The 24,294-nt window shown below is 39.8% G+C and overlaps 1 protein-coding gene across 1 annotated transcript in view; it reads right to left on the bottom strand.

Annotated features, from left to right (window-relative positions):
- The window catches only part of acbd6 (acyl-CoA binding domain containing 6), a 105,998-nt gene that overhangs the window by 61,592 nt on the left and 20,112 nt on the right, over positions 1–24,294 (bottom strand). Inside the window, exon 4 of the mRNA XM_048253029.1 lies at positions 18,821–18,903. Coding sequence (XP_048108986.1) covers positions 18,821–18,903 — 83 coding nt within the window. The remainder of the gene's footprint in view (positions 1–18,820; positions 18,904–24,294) is intronic.

Genomic DNA, 24,294 nt, shown 5'->3' with positions numbered 1-24,294 from the left:
CTCCAATCATTGGAAGACAAGGAAAAAGTTAGGTTGAAGGAGACGAAACTTTATGGTATGTGAATGCAAACCGCACAAGTCATGTCTATGGCCGTATATCTACCAGCGAGAGGTCTAGAGGTCACCTTTCTTTCTTCAAATTCCGTTTCATTTATTGACTAAAAATAGCTGACAAGACAATTATCCTTGCATCCACGCACCGTCGCGCAACACGTACTGTAGGTTGTAGATACCTCCAACATGTCAAAACGAAAGTAGGCCTACAGTTGACTCTGCTATCGCGGAGCTATCCTATTCAATAATATGTAATTTCTTTTCCTGCTATTAAAGGAGAATTCCGGTGTGATATTGACCTAAAGTGTATTGAAACATGATACCGAGTGTGAACGTATGTCTCATATAGCCCATCTCGGCTTGTCCCCTGCACTCCAAAATCTGGCGCTAGTTAGCCGATGCTACCAACAGGTTTTTCAATAGTGGTGCTTCGGCATCGGGCTAGCCATGCAAATAAATCACTGTTTTACACCCATTTACGAGGCTCAATGTATCTCCACACTTCATTGGTAGACTTCCGAGGGCCCTGACATTTAAAACGAGACATTGAGAACTTTGAAAAAGCACTGGTAGTTTACTTACAAGACGATTTATACAGACAGTATCTTCACAAAGTGTAGCGTTTGCAGCCATCTTGAATTTAGTCACGATAAGTCGAGCGACGAGTAAGAATGAACAGGTATGATAAGGGATCAGATTCCAAAAATAATTCAGTGGAAATGCATGGATTCCAGTTTCTTCCAGTAGCAGCAACTGGAATTCCAGTAGCTGCAACTGGAAACAAACACAATTTTCTGTTAAAACCATCTCTAAATGATCAAAAAGTAAAAATCATTTTGAGTTAGTACATTCATACAAGTACTGGAAAAGCTTGAAAATTGACCTTGAAGGTGCTTGAAAAGTGCTTGAATTTGATCTTGGAATAGGTGTACTAACCCTGTTGATTCTTTCTAGTGATTTCATGACATTTGAAGTTAAGGCCAGTGGCCTGTAGTCATTGTGTTCTTGTGGGCAGGGCTTTTTTGGGATTGGGATTATGGGGGATTTTTTTCATAGCTTTGGCACTGTGTGAGAATCTATAGAGAGCTGAAAGAGAGGATGCCAGGCGGTTGTGAGTTCCTCTGCAAATGTTTTAACAAGAAAAGGAGACATGCCATCTAGCCCTGATGCCTTGTTAGAGCATATAGTTTTGAAGACTCTGGTAATCACCTCTGGATCTATTGGAATTTTAATAACTATTAATATTATTCCAATAAATGTACTTTATCTATAACTTCATCACACTCCTTTACTATGTCAATTTCAAAATGTGTATAAAAATTGTTCAGTTCATTAGCCATGTCGGCTTCGTTGAGGGCAGCTATGGGCTTTCTTTTGGAGACCATGTTGGTCATTTTACGGATTGAGTCCCCCAGTTTCTTGGAATCGGAGTTGGACAGATACCTTTCTGCCCGTTCCCTGTACCGTGTCCGTGCTGCAAACAGTTACTGATATACATCTTTTTCTACAGCCTTCAGACCTACGGTTTCTCCTGATCTGAATAAACAAAAACACAGGGGCTCTCGCGGTAGAATTTGAGCGAGCGAGGCTAAAGCTAACTGCACATCGACTCGCTCTTCCAAACCTTTTCCTCGCCAATGTTCGCTCCCTGGCAAACAAAATGGATGAACTGCGGCTGCGGATCACCACACACAGAATGATTATGGACTGCAACATCATGATTTTCACAGAAACTTGGCTTAACAGCGGAAAACCCAACAGTGCCATCAAGCTAGCTGGATGCTGCATTCTCCAGTAAAACCAGAGGTGGGGGTTTGTGCATTTGTGTAAACAAAATGTGGTGCATGGACACTTCCTATCTGGCCAGAAAGTTTACATCTACTGTAGTAATGGAAGCTGAGTAAAGTAAATAAATAAATAAATAAGTAAACAGCAAACTCTGCATCCCATGGCTGCCTACATTTGTCGTGGGTGACTTCAACCACTCAAATTTAAATACTGTACTGCCTAAATTCATCAAAATGTATCATGTCCAACAAGAGGAGAAAATACATTATACCATGTCTACACAAACATGGCTGACTCATACAAAGCCGTTCCCTTCTCTTCCCCCGACACATGTGGCAAGGCATCCAGGCCATCACAGATTACATAACTACTAACTCCACCCCCCCCCCACCACCAACACCTGCGCGCTATGCGCGTCTCTTTTATTGAAAAACACGCCAAGGGGTGTGGCAATTAACGACCTAAGGAGGGGTCTAACGCATTATCTAAAAATCACTATCATACACTACCTAAAACCCATTACACCACTGACCAAGAGAAACATGCACTGCAAAAACTGCTTATCTAACAAAATCTAACTAAGTGTTATTAATCTTATATCAAGATAAAAAAAAATAGTTGGTATTGTTTTCAGTATAAAAAGAGACTTACCTAGCGCTTTCTTGTGAAATCATTTGACTTAATTAAAAAAAAAGTGACTTATTTTAAGATATCTCATCTTGAAAACAAGCAAATTTGTCTGCCAGTGCGTTGAGCAAATTTGTCTTGATAAGACTCCTTAAAATAAGTTAAAGTCTTCTTAAATTAAGTCAAAATAATCTTTTGAGAGGGCGCTAGGTAAGTTTTAAGTACGCATTATCAACAGTGATATGGGCAGGTGCACAACTATACCCTGCTTCTCTCGTCCACAGGAACGCGCACAAGCGCAAATACATGCAAAACACCACGTGCACCACGTGGTCAGATGGTCGACCTCCAACCTGTATTGAGTCTCGTCGCCCTTGGTGATGAGACCCACCAGAGTTGTGTCGTCAGCAAATTTCACTATGTGATTGTTGCTGTAGGTTGCAGTGCAGTCATGCGTCAGCAGGGTGAAGAGCAGCGGACTGAGCACGCAGCCTTGGGGGGCCCCTGTGCTCAGTGTGATGCTGCTTGAGGTATTGTTGCCAACACGCATTCTACTTGAGGCCTCTGACAGAGGAAGTCCAGTAGCCAGTTGCAGAGGTAGGTACTGAGTCCCAGTTTGTCAAGTTTGCAGATGAGTTGTTGTGGTATTATGGTGTTGAATGCAGAACTGAAGTCTATAAACAGCAATCTCACATATGAGTCTCTTTTTTCCAGGTGGGTGAGGGCTGGGTGGAGGGCAGAGCAGATTGCATCCTCTGTAGACCGTTTGGCTCGGTATGCAAACTGGAAGGGGTCCAGGGTGGGGGAGAATGGATTTGATATGTGACATGACAAGCCGCTCAAAGCACTTCATGATGATGGGTGTCAGTGCCACAGGGCGGTAGTCATTGAAGCAGGATGGAGCAGTTTTCTTCGGCACAGGTATGATGGTGGCAGCTTTGAAACATGATGGGACGATGGCTTGCTTCAGGGAAGTGTTAAAGATGTCTGTGAAGACATCCTTAAGCTCCCCCGCGCAGTCCTTCAGCGCACAACCTGGGATGTTGTCTGGACCTGTTGCCTTACGGGTGTTGATAGCAGCAAGTGTCCTCTTCACGCTGTCGGCAGAGAGGCACAGGGGTTGCTCGTGTGGAGGGGGATGGGTCTTCTGTGGGCAGGTGCTGTTTTGTGCTTCAAAGCGAGCAAAGAAGCGGTTCAGGTTGTTGAGCAGAGGGATGTTGCTCTCACAGCTCTGTGGCGCGGGCTTGTAGTCCGTGAGGGCCTGAATGCCCTGCCATAGGCTTTGTGCGTTCCTGCTGTCTTTGAAGTGGGTGGTTATCTTGTGAGTGTATTCCTTTTTTGCTTCCTTGATGCCACGGGACAGGTTGGCTCTCGCTGTTCTCATGCCAGCTTCATCCCCAGCTCTGTAGGCTTTGTCTCTGGCCCTCAGCAGCCTGAGGACATCCCCCGTCAGCCATGGCTTCCAGTTAGCCCGAGTGATGATGTCTTTTGTGTGGGTCACATCATCGATGCACTTGGTGATTTAAGAGGTTACAGTGTCTGTATACTCCTCTATGTCTGTCTGGTTGTTGTAAGTGGCTGCCTGCTTAAACATTTCCCAGTCTGTTGTGTCAAAGCAGTCTTGAAGAGCATCGGAGGCTCCCTCAGGCCACACTTTTACCTGCTTACGAACCGGTTTGTTCGCTTTTACCCTTTGTCTGTATGCGGGCATTAGCATAACAGTGATATGGTCTGAAAGTCCAATGTGGGGGAGGGGGGTGGCTTTGTATGCTCCTTTGTGTGTAGTGTAGACCAGGTCCAGGATGTTATCTCCTCTTGTTGGAAAATCAACATGCTGGTGTAGCTTTGACCACGTGGTGCAGGGACAACAACCTCCAGCTGAACGTCAGCAAGACCAAAGAGATTGTTGTTGACTTCCGGAGAGGTCACACCCAACACCTGCCACTGACCATCGACGGTACTGTGGTGGAGAGAGCGAGCAGCACCAAATTCCTGGGGGTGCACATCCGTGAAGACCTCTCCTGGACCACCAACACTGCATCACTGGCGAAGAGAGCTCAGTGCCGCCTGTACTTCCTGCGGAAACTCAGGCGAGCAAGTGCTCCACCAGCCATCATGACCACATTCTACCGAGGCACCATTGAGAGCATCCTCTCCAGCTGTATCGCTGTGTGGGGCGGAAGCTGCACTGAATACAACAGGAAAGCCCTGCAGCGCATAGTGAACACAGCTGGAAGGATTATTGGTCCTTCACTCCCCTCCCTGAAGGACATTTACACCACCCACCTCACCCGCAAGGCGACCAAAATTGTGAGTGATGCAAGTCACCCCGCTCACAATCTGTTTGATCTACTGCCCTCTGGGAAGAGGTACAGAAGCCTGCGCCCCCCACTACCAGACTCACCAACAGCTTCATACACCAAGCTGTAAGGATGCTGAACTCTCTCCCTCCTCTCCCCCCTCCACCCTCAGCTACATAACATCCTGGACATTGGACCCACAATGGCCGCCTGCACTACTCCACTTGCACACTTGTACACTTTACAACTTGTTGTTGTTGTCCAGAAAACACAACACTTCTGCTGCTCTTACATAACTTGCACCACTATGCCACTTTCTTTCTTACTTAGGTCAAACAGAACTACCCCAGCCTTTTCCTGGCCTGACTTTGCACTAGTATTTTATTGACTGTCTATGCACAATTTCAACCAAATTTTGCTGCTCTTATTTTTTTCATTATATGTGCCCTCTTATTTACTTATTTACTTACTTTTTTGTTTACTTGAATGTTATGTTTGTCTGTGGACTTAAATTGGTAAAATATGTCTTGTCTTCACCGTGGGATAGTGAGAAACGTAATTTCGATGTCTTTGTATGTCTGGAACATGTGAAGAAATTGACAATAAAGCTGACTTTGACTTTGACTTTGAAAACATTACAAATTACACGATTCGATATTACGAAATAGGTCTCAAAATGAGTAGATTCACCATCATTTGCAAATTGGTAATGACTGTTAAAAGTGATTAGGCGAGAGGCATATATGGAGCACAAGGGTAAGCGTAGCTTTTTTCAGGCTATGTTTTCGATGGTAACCTATTGTCAGTCAATAGTGAAAGTAACTGTGCATAACTGTTTTGTCGTTGACTATGGTGAACTTAGTTTTACTTTGCCAATGAGTTCAAGTGCAAATTTTGGCTGTCATACTACACACCATGTTTGGAGGAGTAATGACACTGCACATCACTGTAAAAATTTGTCTGCCAGTGCGTTAAGCAAATTTGTCCTAAAAACAAGCAAATTTGTCTGCCAGTGTGTTGAGTAAATTTGTCTTGATAAGACTCCTTAAAATAAGTCTTCTTAAATTAAGTCAAAATGATCTTTTGGGAGGGCGCTATGTAAGTCTTTTCATACTAAAAATAATACCAAATAGATTTTTTATCTTAATATTAATATTTAATTACACTTGGTTAGAATTCATTTTTTGCAGTGCATTTGTGGAAGGAACAAAAGATCAAGACTCACAAGAGGGCCCTCTGGAATCTTTAAGATTCAAAGACAATCTGAATCACACCTGAATACTGCGACTGATCAGTTTATTCATACAGGAAATGTCTTAAAGCTGTCCACAAAGTATTTAAGAAATTTCAGTTGGCACATTCAATACTTTTTCTCCTATATCTTTTAACTTTATTACACATAACTTTATTTATGGACTTTAATGCTTGGATTTCTTTATGTGTAGATTCGTTGAGTTAATATTACAAGTCAAATTTCATGTGAATAGACTAATTGGAATTACTGAAATGTTGACGCATTAAATGCCCATTTCCCCCACTGTGTACAATAATTATGCACTGCAAAAAATGAATTCTAACCAAGTGTTATTGATCTTATATTAAGGCGAGACACGGCAGGTGAAAACATCGTTTTTTCATGTACTGGTCAATTTTGAGATTTTGGGCTAATTTGCTACCTTAGCATGTAGTCTTTCACATTACTACAACAACAAAGCCCGATATACACATTTAGGTGTTTATTTCAGTACATTTTGTCTACTCACGCCTGTATATTTCTCCTAAATTCACCAAAAGTTAGTCTTCTAACGTTTCATGCTCTACCGCGACCGCGATACAAAACATGACGTGTGTAATACCATTGGAAAGCTCTGTTTTTCCTGCACAATGTTGTGCTATCCAAATATGGACACTTCCTTTGTAAACGCAACCAATCGCAAAAGTTCAAAGGCGAGTCTAGGCTGAGAACGGAATCTCTTGGCTGTGTTCCAAGGCTGTTCTCAAATTGAGTTTTTCTCATTTTCCAGTAGAAACATCTCAGCCTATGTAGCACCTATGTACACCAAACTTTCCAGATATACACTTAGCAGTATTCTGAAGATATTTACAGAGGGATTTGTTAATAAATCATTCCTGGCCTGATTTATGTGACATTTTAATAAAAATATATGGCAAAAATAGATTTTTTAAGGCTATGGACAGTATATTCTGATTTCCTAGGTAATGAAAGCAGATATCCTGAAATCCCTCTAATTTTATTTTCATCTTGTATGCAAACAAAATGAAAAAATAATTTTGTACCTGGCTTTATCATATGTTCAGATCTATCTACCGAAAATATATGCAAATTTGCGCATATTTAATGAGATAATGCCTAATTTGCATAATTAAACATTCAAATTTCAAAAACTTGTAATACATTTTTTGTTCATACTTGTGTGAGTAATCAACTGTGTAAGTTTCATGGTGATGTCTATTATTTAAAAAATTTACCCTATTCACCTGTAGTGTCTCGCCTTAAGATTATTTGAAAATCTATTTGGTATTGTTTTTAGTATGAAAAGACTTACCTAGCGCCCTCTCAAAAGATCATTTTGACTTAATTTAAGAAGACTTATTTTAAGGAGTCTTATCAAGACAAATTTGCTTGTTTTTAGGACAAATTTGCTTAACGCACTGGCAGACAAATTTGCTTGTTTTCAAGATGAGATGTCTTAAAATAAGTCAAATTTCTTTTAAATTAAGTCAAATGATTTCTCAAAAAAGCGCTAGGTAAGTCTCTTTATACTGAAAACAATACCAACTAGTTTTTTTTATCTTGATATAAGATTAATAACACTTGGTTAGATTTTGTTAGATAAGCAGTTTTTGCAGTGCAATTTCAGACTGGACACACCCTAAATGTAAACCAGACGCTTCAGACCGCCAAGTTAGAGCCCTAAGTGTTTAATCCTTACTCAATATTGAATTGCATTATGTATTATCCCATAAATAAACATAACATTATAGGACTTCGAGACATTGGGCAAACCTCTGCAGCACCATTACCAAAATAGTGAACCAATGAAATAAACTTGAAAAATGAAATATAACCAAGTGTTATATAATCTTATATTAAGATCAAAAAATCTATTTGGTATTGCTTTTAGTATGAAGAGACTTACCTAGCTCTCTCTCGAAAGATCATTTTGACTTAATTTAAGAAGACTTTGACTTATTTTAAAGACAAATTTGCTCAACGCTCTGTTAGCCAAATTTACTTGTTTTTTAGGACTTTTTTAAGTTTACTTAACGCACTGGCAGACAAATACCGTTGTATCTGTAACATGGAACCTAATTGGTTAATGAGCCCTGTGAAAAAACATTTTGAAAAAGATGGCTGCAGTCTAGCTAACACTGCAAAACTGTTGATCTAAACAAGTGTTATTGATCTTATATAAAAAAATCTAGTTGGTATTGTTTTTAGTATGAGGGACTTATCTAGCGCTTCCTGGTAAAATCATTACACTTAATTATGACCGCCCGGCAGAGCCGGCGGTCATATAGGTTTAATCAGATTTTTTTTTTTTTTTTTTTTTTCTTTTTTCGCATGTCCAAATTTCCGTCAATGATTCCCGGACACTGAAAGACCCGGGGTAGACAAAAACTTGGTGGGCATGTAACCCCATATGGATAGCATGGAACCATCGTTTTTTAGTTTTGATCTGTAGCCCCCACGCTGGACTGCACCCCGAAGGAGGGTAGGGCAGACACAGTTTTCTGTGAATATCTCGAGAACCGTAAGGTTTAGGAGGACCACCTTTTTTTGTATGTTGATCTCAAGGGGCCATGTCAACCCATTCCATAACCACTAATTTCATGTATAAGCGCCACCTAGTTAAACACAAAAAAGTAAAAATGAGGTGTTGTAATTGTAGGTATCTGTGACCTAACATAGTCAAAACTGCACGAAATTGGAAGTGTAGGATCATTATGACACCCTCTGTATGCACGCCAAGTTTTGTGGAATTCCGTTCATGGGGGCCACACAATAAATTAATTTATGTTACTATACACCAACTGGCCTGTAGGTGGCGGAGACAGTTTTCTGTGAATATCTCGAGAACCGTGGGGCCTAGGAGGTCCACCTTTTTTTTGCATGTTGGTCTTAAGGGGCATGTCAACCCATCCCATTACCACTTATTTCATGTATAAGCCACCTAGTTAAAAATTAAAAAGCAAAAATTAGGTGTTTTTCATCACAATATCTCTGGCTGACAAGGTCAAAACTGCACGAAATTAAAAGTGTAGGATCATTATTACACCCTCGAATGCATGCCAAGTTTTGTGTACTTTCGGTCAATGGGGGCCCTACAATAAAATAGCGATATGTGTACATTTAGTGGCGTACACCAACAAAGGATTCCCGGGACACTGAAAGACCGGGTACACAAAACTTGGTGGGCATGTACCCCCACATGGATAGCATGGAACCGTCATTTTTTAGTTTTGATCTGCAGCCCCCGCTGGACTGGACCCCGAAAGGAGTGTAGGGCAGACACAGTTCTCTGTGGGCAGACACAGTTCTCTTTTATGGTATGTTGGTCTCAAGGGCCCACATAAACCTGGCTCATAATCACTCATTTGTGATTTGCACCCCGGTAAAAAAAAAAAATGCAATATTATTCTGCTTTAATCGCCCTATCTTCAGTTAAGATGTTCAGAACTGCACCAAATTTTATGTGTATGATTGACCTGGCATTCTCTTGGGGTCTGGGGTTATGCCAAGTTTAGTAGAATTTCATCCATGGGGGTCTAAAAAATTAGGTTATGTGTACATTTAGTGACTGTACACTCATTGGCCTGTAAATGGCGGTGCACACATATAAACATGCACACACACAGGCACCCACATACTATCGGTATTAGAGCGGCCGATACATAATTACAAATTCAGTAGGATCAAAAGAAAGCCAAAATAAATATTCATCATCATCATCATGGCTGCATTTTCAGTATTGGCGATAAGTAGTCGTTTGTCCACTAGATGGCGCATCGTTGCAGTGAGGCGTAATTTTGTTGGAAGTTAAAAGTGGGTTGGGGAAAACAATGGACACTTCCTACAAGGACTGTAATTTACGCGAGCGAACATCTAATAAGGACAGGGCGATGTTCACATGAAGTTTAATTCCCATTTCTTCTTGAAGCGAAATAAATCTGAGGATGTTTATCGGACATGCTTGGTTTTACTGCAGATGCGTTAATCTTGTAATATCAATAAGGACCTAGGTAATGTTACCGTTAAGCGTTGGTTGAGTGGTAGAGGCCCATTTGATTGATTGCATTTGTAGAAAACTATAAATGCGGTTATACCAAGCAAATTGATAGCAGCACTGTTTGTATCTTTCGACTGTCATTTATTGCACGTGCTACAAAATCATTCTGTGCAATGGAAGATTTACCAACGTTACACGGTCTGATACAGTTTTGCCTATACATGCGTGAGACTGAGGCGCCTGTTTATTTAGTTTTAAGTCGTGCAGGGTGTGAGAGGGAATCGATGTGCTTTGATTCCAGCTTGGTAGTTGTAGTCTGTGAAATTAAAAAGCACGTGTGTGAAGTATCCAAACAATGACACCTTCATTTCATTATGGCTGCTTTTAGCAACACACCTTAAGCTATGTGTAGTGGGTCCCATTTAGAAGTGGCTACTTCATTCGGCTTTTCTTGACTCATGGAGCTGCGTGAATGTTATTACAACTTTTCGCCACGATATGGCAGTTTAAGTCCGCTTGATACTGTAAATTAAGTAAGCCATTGGTTTCCAAAGGAGATTTTATTTATTGTGTCGCCAGCATAGCCTATTGACAATTTATGTTGTAAATAGGCCTACCTTATAATCCTACCTGTAGCTTAGGGAAGCTAACAGCTTTCTATTAGGATCTAGTTTGTTAGTTACAGTTTTGTCATAACTCCCTAATGCATTTTTTTTTTTTTTTTAGCCAGAGCGTGTATATCTCAATCTGAAAATTAAACAATATCGGGTGCCTATGGACTAGGCTGGGTGAACCCAGCCTGATCTGCCCGCTATTTATTTTTTGATTTCTTAAAAGATTGAGCTTGGTCTGATGAAAGCCAGACTAGCCATGGACCTCAGTTACACAATGCAAGGGAACATGAATCAGCCTATATTTGCACGAACAATAACGGACAAAAGCTCTTCAACTTTGGCCCGTTAAAATGTGTATGAACAGTCTAGCGACGCATTTCATCAAGGCCCATTTGGACATGTCAGTTATTTGCACCACTGGTTAGATGTAAAACAGCATTTCGTTTCAGACTACTGTTACTTAATTTGTGCATTAACAATAACGTTTCAGACTACTGTTACTTAATTTGTGCATTGACAATAAAAGTATTACATGAACTAAAGATGACTAAAATCTTATGTAGAAGAAGAAATATTCACAAAAATCCATCCATCCATCCAAAATGACCTTTGTTTTTGATAGCTGTTGAAAACGGCATGGAACTGACAGAGATGTTTTTGTTTATAAATACATAAAAAATAAATAAATAAATAAATAAATAACATTATGCTGATACCTTTTGCTTTTCCCAAATACAATGTAGCCTACAGGTGTAAGTGACCTTTCATCAATCCAGTTGCAATGGATGAACTGTGATGAACTGCCCTACTTGTGATTGTTTAGAGATTTTAAAGGTTTTATAACAATGCTACATCTTCTTTGGCTATTCTACAATCTATTCACCTTTTCAGCACCAGTAGGCTACTTTCTGTGCAGCCGCACACACACACTCAGGCATGCCAAACAAGCATACACAAAAGTTTCAAGAGTGGAGGATGGAGTAAAATATGGAGACAAATTGAAGTGTGATTTATTTTCGCGGATCGGATGTACAGGACTGAGCGGCGGTCATATTTTGTACCGCTATGCGGTACATCTAGTTTAATAACAGTCTTGACTTACTTTAAGATATTTCATCATGAAAAGATGACTTTAATCAAAATGATCTTACAAGAAAGTCTAAGGTAAGTCTATTTAAACTAAAAACAATACCAACTAGATATTTCTTTATCTTAATATAAGATCCTAACACTTGGTTAGATTTTATTTTTTGCAGTGCAGCAAGGGCCATCGAAATTGCCCACTGTGGGGAAACCCCCTGCCTATAGCACAATACATTTTTCCTGTGTATGTCTGAAAAAGTATTTATCAGCCTTTTGAACAATTTAATCGGTCGATGCCAATTACGACCAAATGTCAATCAGCTCAATTGATCGCCCAACCAACCAATTTTGGTGTTTACATGACTTGTTAGAATATTCCATTCATATTGCCGTTTACATGTCACACAGTATAGTCTGATTAATAACTAGTTTATCAAATTTCTAATCATTACTTCTGTAATGGTGGTAGTATACCTCAGGTAGTGATAAGGTTACTATGGGAACAATTACGGCGGTAACGTTTAGAACTTTGCTAAATTAGTTATTAATCGGACTATGATGTGTGACATGTAAACGGGAGTATAAATGGCATATTATACAAATCTGTGAATGGAATATTCTACAACAACTCGTGTAAACACCATTATCGCAATGTTGTCATATTCACGCTCATGTAAACGTAGTCAGTGAGGTACTCACTGATTCAGCTCCATTTTCTATTCTGCAGTTAGCAATAGAATCACTGGTCAAACATATACAGCGAGTTGGTGTATGTATACTACTGTAAATTTGTCATTGTTTGGATTGTTGTTTGAATGTTACTGTCTGTATGGAGAGAAAACATGTTGCTGTCTAGGTATATCCTTTTGTTAAGCTATTGCTATGTTTTGTGTTGCGTGTTTCCTATCCAAGTGAGCTCTTCCAATTATCCTCACTGCAAAAACTGCTTATCTAACAAAATCTAACCAAGTGTTATTAATCTTATATCAAGATAAAAAAAACTAGTTGGTATTGTTTTCAGTATAAAGAGACTTACCTAGCGCTTTCTTGTGAAATCATTTGACTTAATTTAAAAAATATTTGACTTATTTTAAGACATCTCATCCTGAAAACAACCAAATTTGTCCTAAAAACAAGCAAATTTGTCTGCCAGTGAGTTGAGCAAATTTGTCTTGATAAGACTCCTTAAAATAAGTTCAAGTCTTCTTAAATTAAGTCAAAATGATCTTTTGAGAGGGCGCTAGGTAAGTCTTTTTATACTAAAAACAATACCAAATAGATTTTTTAATCTTAATATAAGATCAATAACACTTGGTTAGAATTCATTTTTTGCAGTGCTATCACTGTTGGGCCTATTTAAGGGTGAAAGCAAAGTCCTTTTAGGCAAGACCCTCCACTCGGCGGCCATATAGCAACGTTTTTTGGGCACTCATCGGGCATCCTATTCAGCAGAAATGCGCATGCACAAGGCTTCACGACACCAATGTTGCTCCAGCAGCGAGTTCACAACACATGATTGGGAAGATGTCTTCACAACACAACTTATGATTGACTCAATGTATTCACATGTCGACGTTTTGCCAAAGAAGGGGTGGGATATGTGTAGACAACGGCCATATTGGCGTTACAAACTAACCCTATGCATTTCTATGGAGGATTTTTTGAGTGCTGTGTCTCCTCATTAGAAAGTCTCTGGTGAAAGGGAGAGTGGGTTCAGTGTTGTGTTGGATAGCAGTGTCAGCTTCCTGTGAGGCTGTGTATGAGGCAGTAATTGTTTTGCCCATTACAGGCTGTTTTCTTTTATCAAAGCCCTTTGCTTGTCTTTTTTTGTATATTGCACTTGCACACTGTAAAAAAACCTGCTACCTTTCCAAGAGCTGATTATTGTTTTCCACCCTTTTAAACCACCACCAGTATTCTGGTTATACTAATCCCTTATGTGAAGTTGGGGGTTGAAGACTCCTGTCTCACAGGCATCAAGTCACACACCAACAACCAGAGCAAAGAGTATAGGCTACATAGTTAGTTTAGCCAACTAGACAGAAAAAAGGATCTTTAGATCATTTTAGGTCCACATTTTTAGAAGGGACAAGGGATTAAAATTCCATTAGAACGATGTAACCATCAACCTCTAAAATGCAATACTGGACCAATATTTAAAGAGGTATTTATGGGCTATTTATGGGCTTTATTGAAAGCACAGTGAAATATAATCAGGAAATGAGTGGAATCGAGATGGGAGTGGGATCGAGAAAGGTACTCAGCCCAGACTTGAACCTGGGTCCTTATGGTTACTGGGCTGTAATGTGTTAAGGGATGCTCACCCAATACTTGACCAATACCTACTTAAAAAGTGGACCTAAAAAGACCTAATATACAGAACAAAATCCTTAAGTTGCCATTGGAAGGTAGCTTGGTATTCTCAGTATGAACGTCATGGTAGATGCAGGGAAGACCGAAGATGAGGTCAAAGGAAGTGAGAAAGATATTTAACGTTAATTACTAGTACAACAGCAAGAAATTTGTGCATTTGTGTTGCATCCTTTTATGACTTTTGGTTCTTGCCAATGAGTAGAAGCCATTTCGAGATTTACTCATCTGTTTACTCTTGGATGATTTCAGAGTTTACAGTTAATGATTAATAACACAGCTTTGCTGTAAATATGTAATTTCTGTAATGTCTCATAGCTATCCAATTAGATACGATATGGAATCATGAAAGTACTGCTACAAATAACTTGAGATTACTTCCCCCAACTACAAAAAAAGTTTATAAGACAAATTATTTTATTCAATTGCCAGTCTGTCACCACCACCCAAACATCATCTTCGTTCAGCCCACTGATATGTCAGTATCAACCATGGCACTGACAAGAGGTCATCAAGCAAGTTATGCTCAATCTATGGAGGAGGGGTACTTATTTCCTATCTATTAATTATTCTACAGGCCATATGCATTTAATCCCAGCAAGATTTGTCTAAGTAGGCTAATTGCGTATTAGACAAACAACATTGTAGGCTAGATAAGCTTATATACGCTACAATGACTATCATCAGCAGCAGCTCAGCTTAAATGCAGTCATGTACTGTATACTACAGTGAAATGTCAGGAGGACATTAAGGTATGAGAAAATACATACCACTTAAGCCAATAATACATACCACCTGAAAGTAAGGTTGAGCACTGCAAATAGTCTGCTGGAATCAAATGCTAAACGGAAAGCATTGTTAAAATGGGAAAGAGAAGTGGTGGGGTTAGAGGGATAAATTGGAATTCAGTGAACCAGTGAATAAAACAGTCTGATACTAGGGATACTCTGGTCATAATACCAGAAATGTAGTGGTTGATACAAACATCAGCGAAATTACACAATTTTCAATACCCCAATTGGTACCATGGTAAAAAAAATCCTATGTTTTTCTGCCTAGCTTCCCAATAAATGTGACTTAGTAGGAAAATTCCCAACATTTCTAATCTTTAATTGATGTCATTTTACCTCAGCCTACAATTATTGGCAGAACTGATAATAGCCATGGTATCCATGGTAGGCTACTACAGCAACAAGAAAAATAAGAGTTAACATACATTCAATACAACCTCCAGTATAAGTCACACATACAAATATTGAGGTAGTGGAACCGAGAGGTTACATTAGACTTTTTTTTTAAGCGGACAAAATGTCTGTTAATATTCCAGACTACCTGACATACTGAAAATCTGCCGGTTTTAATTAGTCATAGCTAGGGGTGGGTGATCTGGACAAAAAATTAATAACTTGATATTTTTTAAGATTTTGACGATAACGATAATTAGTCGATATCCTATAAAATTGTCAGAGTTACGTTACAGCTCATTATTTATGAATAGCACCATTACAATAATAACCTGTGGAATGGAAGCTCTTTGATGGCATAGCCTACATATGCCACTTACTCATGGTCGCCATCACCAGTATTGCCAGTAACGCCACCACAATACTACATTTCATTGTAGTATTGCCTAGCAATACTAGTTTTCATACATGACAGTACTTAAGATTAGCCTACACTCAGTAAACATCACAAACTGCTGCTGAACAGTGTTTTTCTAATGTGTTATTCCCGATGCATTCTGTCAGTGACTGACACAAGCGAACTTAGTCAGAGGTTATTAGGGCCCATCCAGTTCATCTCATATTGTGTTGATGTAGACTAGTTTACTGCAAAACATTAACTTTCTTCCACAGTGTTTCCTCTTCACTTTGTAGCATTGGCCACTGCTTCAGATTTAGGACAGGCGCACAATATTGTCTGGGTGCACCAGGCTGTACGTGGCCTCTGCTGGCTGGTGCTCATATCATCGCAGCCACACACATACTGTATTGTGTTGATGTAGACTAGTTTATTGCAAAAACCTTAACTTTCTTTCACACCATGGCAGTTTAAATCTATGTTACCATGTTCCAGTGAGCATATACTTTTTGGTGCTAGCATGTAGCCACAAGACACATTGTTCTGCTAAGTGCATGAAACTTCATATGGTGTGACCCCATATCATATTGTGTGACCGGGCTTTCTTATCACACCATATGATTTATTTGTCACACAGTATGATATAAACTGCATTTTCCTACATAAATAATGCTTTTTCATACATTTAAATAATAGTTAATATATTTTGACATATTTAACATTTTTGAACATGTATTATTTAAGATGTGCACTTATTACATTCTAAATATCAATAGTAGTCTGAGAAAATCAATCCTGGTGTTAAAGACAACAGTAAAATGAATGTCGTCTTTATCACTATAAATAATTGCAATAATTTAATCTGATTATAAAGTAGGATATGCTTTTAAATATTTTAATACATTGTTGAATTTGTCTTTTAACAGATATGAAGAGAATACACTCAAAGGGGAACTACAAACTTTCAGATTGAAGCCCATCATCAAGAAGAGAAAAACTCAGGGAACCCAAGTGCTATACAATATTTGGTGGCATTTTGTTTTACACAGTTGTGATTTTTAACAGTGAACCTTCATGTGATATACCCGTCTTAAACTGTATTTTGTTGTTTGTGAAATACATATAATACACATTTTTGCATTAACAGATTGTTATATGGTGTGATTTATCATATGGCCAATTATATACCATATCATTTGAAAAACTCAAGAAATTATGAAAATAAAAAGGCTTTGGGGTTCTAAGTCATACAAATCTCAATGGAAGATAGGAAATAGGGTCAACAAAAGTCACAGGCATTTTCTTTCTTTTATATATCAAGGTATGTCAAAGTTAATATGAAGTGTATTAAAAGATTGAGGGCAAATGCCTTACTTTGTGTATTGATGAAGAAACTTGCACAAGGAAATGCTAGATCTTGATGAAGTAATATAATTATAATAGCATTATAATTTTACACACAATAACTTGTCCCACCATGACAGCAAATTAGTGAATAAATATTAATTCCAATACAAAATCTAAAAGACCATACATATTTTTGTAAACGGGAGAGTCAGTACAACAGGACTAAGTGATTTCCATTTTTTTTTTCTTTTCAACCTAAAACGACAACCACCCAAACGCATAGTAATATGCCATCAATGATGCTTTCAATCATTCTTATGAATATATCATACTTAACAAATTGAAGAAGTTTTAAACACTTAAAATCACAAGCCAAAATACAAACAAAGTATCCTTTGTTCTCTTACTGAGGAAAAGGTTTTTGAATGTAATGAGTTTGCTAACTGGCAATTCTATGTTCGAACAGTCATGCTACAACTTTAATTGAGTGAGAGGTGAAGTAGGCCATACATGTGAGGTGTGAGTGAGTGGATAGTGTCATAATGTTTCCATTCATCATATTAAGAATTAATATTTCAATAATAAAAAAAAAAACATGTTTAAATGTTGGCAAATTAGGCAATGGCAAACTAGAATACAGTAGGCCTGCACACAACAAAAATGAGCAGGGATAGGATTAACAGGGGAACTGTCATCCCCATCATGGAGATGGATCAAATTAACAGTAATCCTGTAAATGCTGTAAAACTTACAGGCCTGCATTAGATATTGTCTGTGTGAGTGCATAAATAACATCTATCTGAAACTACAGGCCCTTTTACAAATATTATAAATTAAATGTGCAAGAGAGCGATAGAAAACCGGTTGGCGCAAATGAAAGCAAACAAATACTCTTTTTCCAGTGAGCGCTCATATCACGCATATTAGGATCCGCCACCATAGTTATTTCTAAATCCTTTGCACTGCACTCTTAAAATTAATTCCAACCTTTATGTTAGTCCTGTCCAACAGATAGCCTACACGTTATACTGTAGTTTGATAGTTCATCTACTGAATGGATAAACATGCCCACAAGAGTTAGCCTACAATAACAAATAGGCTACCTACCTACGCATTTCAACAAGCATTTTAAATATCATCAAGGCCATAGACTACTCAATACCAGGTGAATAAACATGTATTTACCTTCACATTCCTTACTATTTATTTTGCAAAAAACAACGCTGATATGGGTGTAAATTTGAAATGCCATCAGTCATTGATGATGATTCCATGATAGTTTCGATTTGCTCCGTGGCGCAAATTAAATTGTTTAGGCTATTGAACCACATCACAGGATCAGAGGATCCATCACAAGATCACAGGATCCACTTAGTAAGATGACAAGGGGAGGATGATGAGTGAGTGATGGTCATCCCTTTTTCTTTCCTCATACTAGATGGGAGACCCTGCATTCCATGCAAAATAACACTGAGTTGCAGATGTAACGTTAACAATGAACTTGAGGCTGCTGAAGTTTGAATGGGCAGAAAATAGTTATGTTTTCATAAGATACAAATACTTATACATAAGATACCCGTGCCGCAAGTCATTACAAGTCACAGGGGCAAAGTCCGAGTCAAGTCTCGAGTCAATAGCATGGAAGTCCAAGTTGAGTTGCAAGTCATTTCTAATTTAGTCAAGTCGAGTCTGAAGTCATCAAAATCGTGACTCTAGTCTGACTTGAATCCAAGTCATGTGATAATTTGACAGCCCTGATTAAACCTATGGTACAAGGACAATGTTCACATGCCTGTTCAGTTACCTTATCGTTTCCTCTTGATAAAGTGAGCTGACTGCTGGGCCACCAAATCCCATCCTTTGTTCTGTACCCCTCCTGTCAGATGCCTACAGCAGAGCAAACAAACATACAAGCCATTTTATTGGTCATTTCATATCAAATCAACCAATTTGAATTAAAAAAAGTCATACTCTCAGAAATTTCAGAAAAAAAATCATAAATGCTCCTATATCAAACTTGTGGAGAAACCCCTATATAATAAGTCTCTTCAAATTATAATCATATTTATGCATTTGCTGTTCAATTCCGTGTCTGTTCCTCATGACTCCTTTGTAGCATATAAAGCCTTGAAACTTTGTGACTAAGGCTACCTTTTTCTATAGAATGTGTGTACATGTTCTACTGCAAGCCTCTGATAATTGTATGCTTTTGCTGGCTTTTTATTAGAATTATTTTAATCTAGCCGAGACCTTTCATATTATATATCAAGCTGCTGAAGAGGCACATTCAAACAATGGCAAATAAATAGTATGCGCCTTCCTGTAACATTACTCCAATCCTTCAACTCTGTGTCTCTGAGTGCTTACCCCACTCCTGTACATATGGAAACAATATTTATCAGTTCTGGAAAGTAATACAATAATCTTCTTTTCAGAGGGGTTTTCTATGCCACTCCAAAGCCATTCACCCTTCATTTATGTACACTAGTTTGTCCTTGCCTCAGCACACACGCTAATGCTTCTGTAAGGAAAGAAAGAGACATGTCACTGTGGGCTAGCAGCCCTGGGATGAATGCTGACATTTACATTGTGAGACCAAGGAGAATGAGACCGGAGAATCTGAAGGGAGGGCAGAGCATATGACAAAAGCTCAGATAGGACAAGCCTGACTCAACTTTTGTGTCATAAACAAATTTCACTACACATAACACACAGCTACAAAGAGCAATAAAGGAGCCAAGCTTCCGGGAACCATCAACAGCCAAATGCTGCAACATGGACCATATGTACAAATCTTTACCTGCAATTTGAATGCAACATAATATGTTATATAATATTATATACATATATAATATTGTACCATTATGAGATCTTTGGTAGGTTTGGTAGATCTCAGAAGGATACGTTAACTGATGGGATTTGTTTGTTTGTTTAATTTAAGGCCATTTCCGCAACTAAGGCTATTTAATGGCCAGAGCACTGTGTGTTACAGAAACTTAAATATGTTTTTTAAAATCTATGCTAAACTGAATGGAAGTCATCGCCGATAACGTAAGTAATCTGAAGCAATCAATCTGAATCAATCCATCCAGCCATCATTTTATCCGTTCATTTTTTGCATGCAAAATACTCATTCTTTTTAACATACAGAAGCCACTGGATGGCCAGATTCAGGAGTCAATGAGGCACGAAAGGGTTAACATATTGTGTTCTCCTTCAGAAAACTGGTACATAACCATACGTTCTCTTTCAGTCGAGTTCACTGAACATTAACCAGTGGGAATACGGACAGTATAACATTCGCATCTGTCAATGAGGCCAGTAGCGGAGTACTCTCGCACACATGCTTTGACAATGAAATGAGTCAATTAATACTGCACAAGCAGTTTACCTAGTGCATAGTGCCATAGAGAATATCATCAGCAGAGTGAGGGTGTCGTGGTCTTTATTGACATATATCCTTTAGTTTATATAACTTTTATGTAGTATCTTTATTCTGTATAATATCATTGTTTTGTGAAACTGAAGTCTGTAGTATGTTCAGTGTGGGAAAGGAAGACTGGTTTAAGTGAAAGAGCAGGCCTGGCAGAAAATGGCATAGACAAGGTTTGGTGCCAGGAAATGTAAGCAAAACCTAAAGAATGGCAAAACCTAAAGAATGTATGAATAACAGGATGAGAGGGCAAAGGTGAAGTACCATATATTACTTGGTCAGTTATCTGTAAACATAGAGTGTCTTGTCTGGGATGACTTGAAGGGGTATAAAGGCTGGACAACAGCCAGAGGATGTTATCTTACTTAGCTCACTTTGCTCACTGCTCACTTTCTTACTTTGCTTTCACTTACTTACTTGCTTCACTAATGCTCCGGAGTGCATTAAAGCCATCATCTGCAGTATACATCCACGGTGTGCGGGCTTCTTTTGATGTTGTATTATTTAATGTGGATTTGACACCACAAGGGGTTCACTGGCAGGGCTGTTAAATCACTCACTTGCTTGACCAAAGTCTGGGCAAGAAGGAGGGCCATTTGCAACGACAGCAGCTTGACCTCAATCTCATTCAGGGACTCAAAGGGCACACTAGAGAGAGCTTTTAGCACCACCGTGAGGTTCCACGGGGGAATTGATGTGGCGATCGTTGGCTGCAGGTGGTGAGTCTTTTAGGAAGCGGGATACGAGGGGGTGTTTCCCTGGCATCATGCCACTCCAACCTGAGTGCCAGGCTGGAATGGCAGCCAGGTAGACTTTGAGTGTGAATGCAGAACGCCTAAGCTCTACTAGATGCTGTAGGAATGTAAGCACTGATTCAATGGGACACATTAGTGGTTCACAATCGTTTTCAAAATACCCTTCATTTAAGTGTGTAGACCACCCCTGTACACGGGGTCCTTGCACTCTATGTAGTTTTACGACCAGAATGAGACTTGTCCATCCACACACTATCCAGAAGAGTCGGGATGAGCACTGGTGGAGGAAATGTACTGCGGCCATGTGTGTGCAAGCACATCTATTCCAAGCAATGGGTTGTGAATCAAGAACCACAGCTGCAGTGGATTGTCTCTTGTGATACAAACAGGATGACCTGGGCAGCACTGAATTGTTTCCAAATGCTTGCCACAACTGTGGGGTGTAGGTGCCACTAGGCTGTAGCCGACCTCTGGAAAACAGGTCAGCACCTGGCAAATGTTTTGCACATAGTGATAACAAATATTTGTGTGCCCACAAAAGCAGTTCTCTCCCACGTCTCACTCACTTCCCCCTGGGCAGACCTGTGCACAATGAGTTTAGGGAACGCCAGAAGGCTGCCACTTTCCAGCACTGACTGCCCAGTCTGAGTCGACTGTCTCTGTCCCGAGAAGGGCGGATAGGGTGACTGTTCAGCCAAGCTTGGAGCTTGTAAACTGCCAAGTGGAATTGCTGCTGATGCTGTGGCGAGCAGACACAACAGCCTTAGACATCAGTGTACAATGACAGCGTGTCCTTTGCTGAAATGGTCAATAAAGGCCAGTGTGTCCGCTTGCCTTCTGAGTGATCCAACAATGAATGCCAGCTGTTGAATGGGAGTGAGGGTGCATTTTTACCAGTTCACCTGTAAGCCGAGGTGGCTGAGGTGACTGAGTGTGGCGTCAGGTGCTGCTGTATGATCATTGTGGTCATCAACATCCAAACGTCCAAAATATTCTATACGTGGATGCCCGAGATCGTCCTGTCTCGGGAGACCGCATCTATGCACTTTGAGAATGTTTGGGAGATAGAGGAGGAGATTAAAGAAGGCCCACCTGTCTCCTCAGATCCTGGTGAACTTCTACCACTGCACCATCGAGAGCATCCTCACCAACTTTGTCACAGTATGGTATGGCAACTGCTCTGCCTCCGACCGGAAAGCACTGCAGAGGGTGGTGAAAACCGCCCAACGCATCACCGGTTCCTCACTCCCCTCCATCGAGACCATCCAGGGAAAACAATGCTTGTATAAGCGCAGCATCATCAAAGACTGTTCTCACCCAAACCACAGACTGTTCACCCCACTCCCCTCTGTGTTACAGGTCTCCCAGCAGGTTCAGAAGAAGCTTCTTCCCTGCAGCTACACAAACTAAGACATTAGACACTAAGACTAAAACATTTTTGCCCCTCAACAGAACCCCTCCCCACCCCCGGACAATTGCACTAACCTATCCCACCTTTATTAGTGGGTTCGATCCAGCAAGCCCACTATTCTTCTTCTTAAGTTTTCTTATTCCCGTTCACCCACTTTTTGTGTACGCTACTGATCCTTGAGCGTTTGAGCTACAGTATCGACACGGCTCCAACTCCAAAAATTCAGGCCCGAACCTGTGTAGTATGCTTGTATAAATGGTGTGACTACCTCGTCGTTTTTGCGTTATTCCCGTTGTGTTAGTCTCGTTTTTTTGGCCCCATTGAAATGAATGGCGGAATGCTGACCCTCTATGACATCACAGCTACTACTGCTAGAGTTGATTTCTTGCACCTGGCAGAGTTCTAAGCCATCTGGCAGCTGCCTAATTGACCATTTGCAAAACCCTGCCCATCGAACGCAGGCAGTCCAGTAGCTGCATGCAGGCAGACATGGCCCGTCAACTTCACCTTACGGATCCATAGAAATGTATTTGGGAGCCTTGATTTTTGTCCGGTTTTATGAGATTTTATAGTCATGAGTTGAAAAGGACAGTCAAATGACATGTGGGATTAACGGAACACCGATACACAGAATAATTCCTTTCAATCTTGATTAAGTTTTCTGTAATTATGTTAAATTAGATTAAATTCGCTCTTCCCAGCTCTACACTATTTTAAGCAAAGGGTTACTCCTTAGCAAACCATAACGAAACAGTGCTCCACCATATCTGTGGATTAAGCCACACATTCAACTCAATGTAAGTAAGATAAATAAGGATGTTAATTGTTTTCAGCATTGCCACCATTGTGTATAAAATGATTGTCACTTGGAGGAGACTTGTAGATAACTAACACATAGCTAGCTAACCGCTGCTAACATGCTAGATTTGTCACGTCAGAGAAGCATGGGGCTGTGCACAGTAGTGTAACATTTATTCACCATAAATTAATAAAGTTGAAGTGGCTCTGCGATGTAGTCTATGTTTCTGTTTTTTGGCAGCACCATGTTCGTGGATCTGCCCAAGGTTTCTTCCTTGGTAAGGGAGTTTTTCCTTGCCCCTGTTGCTCTTGGGTGCTCCTTGTTGGTGCCCCCCACCCAATCCCAATCCTCCCCCACCTTTTTTATGCAGCCCTTGCCACTTAATCTACTAAACCCCTCTTCTACTGCACTTTTTACCCCCATTAATGCACAAATAGGCTGACACCACACATAATTTCACTGCATTTCTTACTTCCAGTAACTATATGCATGTGACAATAAACTTCCTTGTATCCTTCCTTACATAATATGGCCCATTGTTCTTGTAACATGGAAGTCTGTCTAGCACAGCTATATGCTAATATAAAGAGGTGAGGTGTCGTGGGCCTGACTTAACGAAACATCGGTGAATGAGGGTGCCCACTTGATAACCCCAATGACATGCCGCATACTATATACTGCTGTTGGATGGGCCATTTGTCTTGTGTTTGTGACCATTTGTTGGCAGATTTGTGGGTAGCGTGCTTTTTAAAAGTTAATTTGAGTAGGGGCTTCTGAATGTGTTTTTACCTTGGATTTTGGCACAAGGGATTTTAACATCTAATCCTGTGTATTAATGTGATCAGTGAATCACACTCGCCTCCCGTTTAAGTTGGTCACC

This window comes from Alosa alosa, chromosome 9 (assembly GCF_017589495.1).
Source record: "Alosa alosa isolate M-15738 ecotype Scorff River chromosome 9, AALO_Geno_1.1, whole genome shotgun sequence".
Taxonomy (NCBI): Eukaryota; Metazoa; Chordata; class Actinopteri; order Clupeiformes; family Clupeidae; genus Alosa; species Alosa alosa.
Note: the sequence above shows the minus strand (reverse complement) of the source record. Positions and strands in the feature narration are given on the sequence as shown.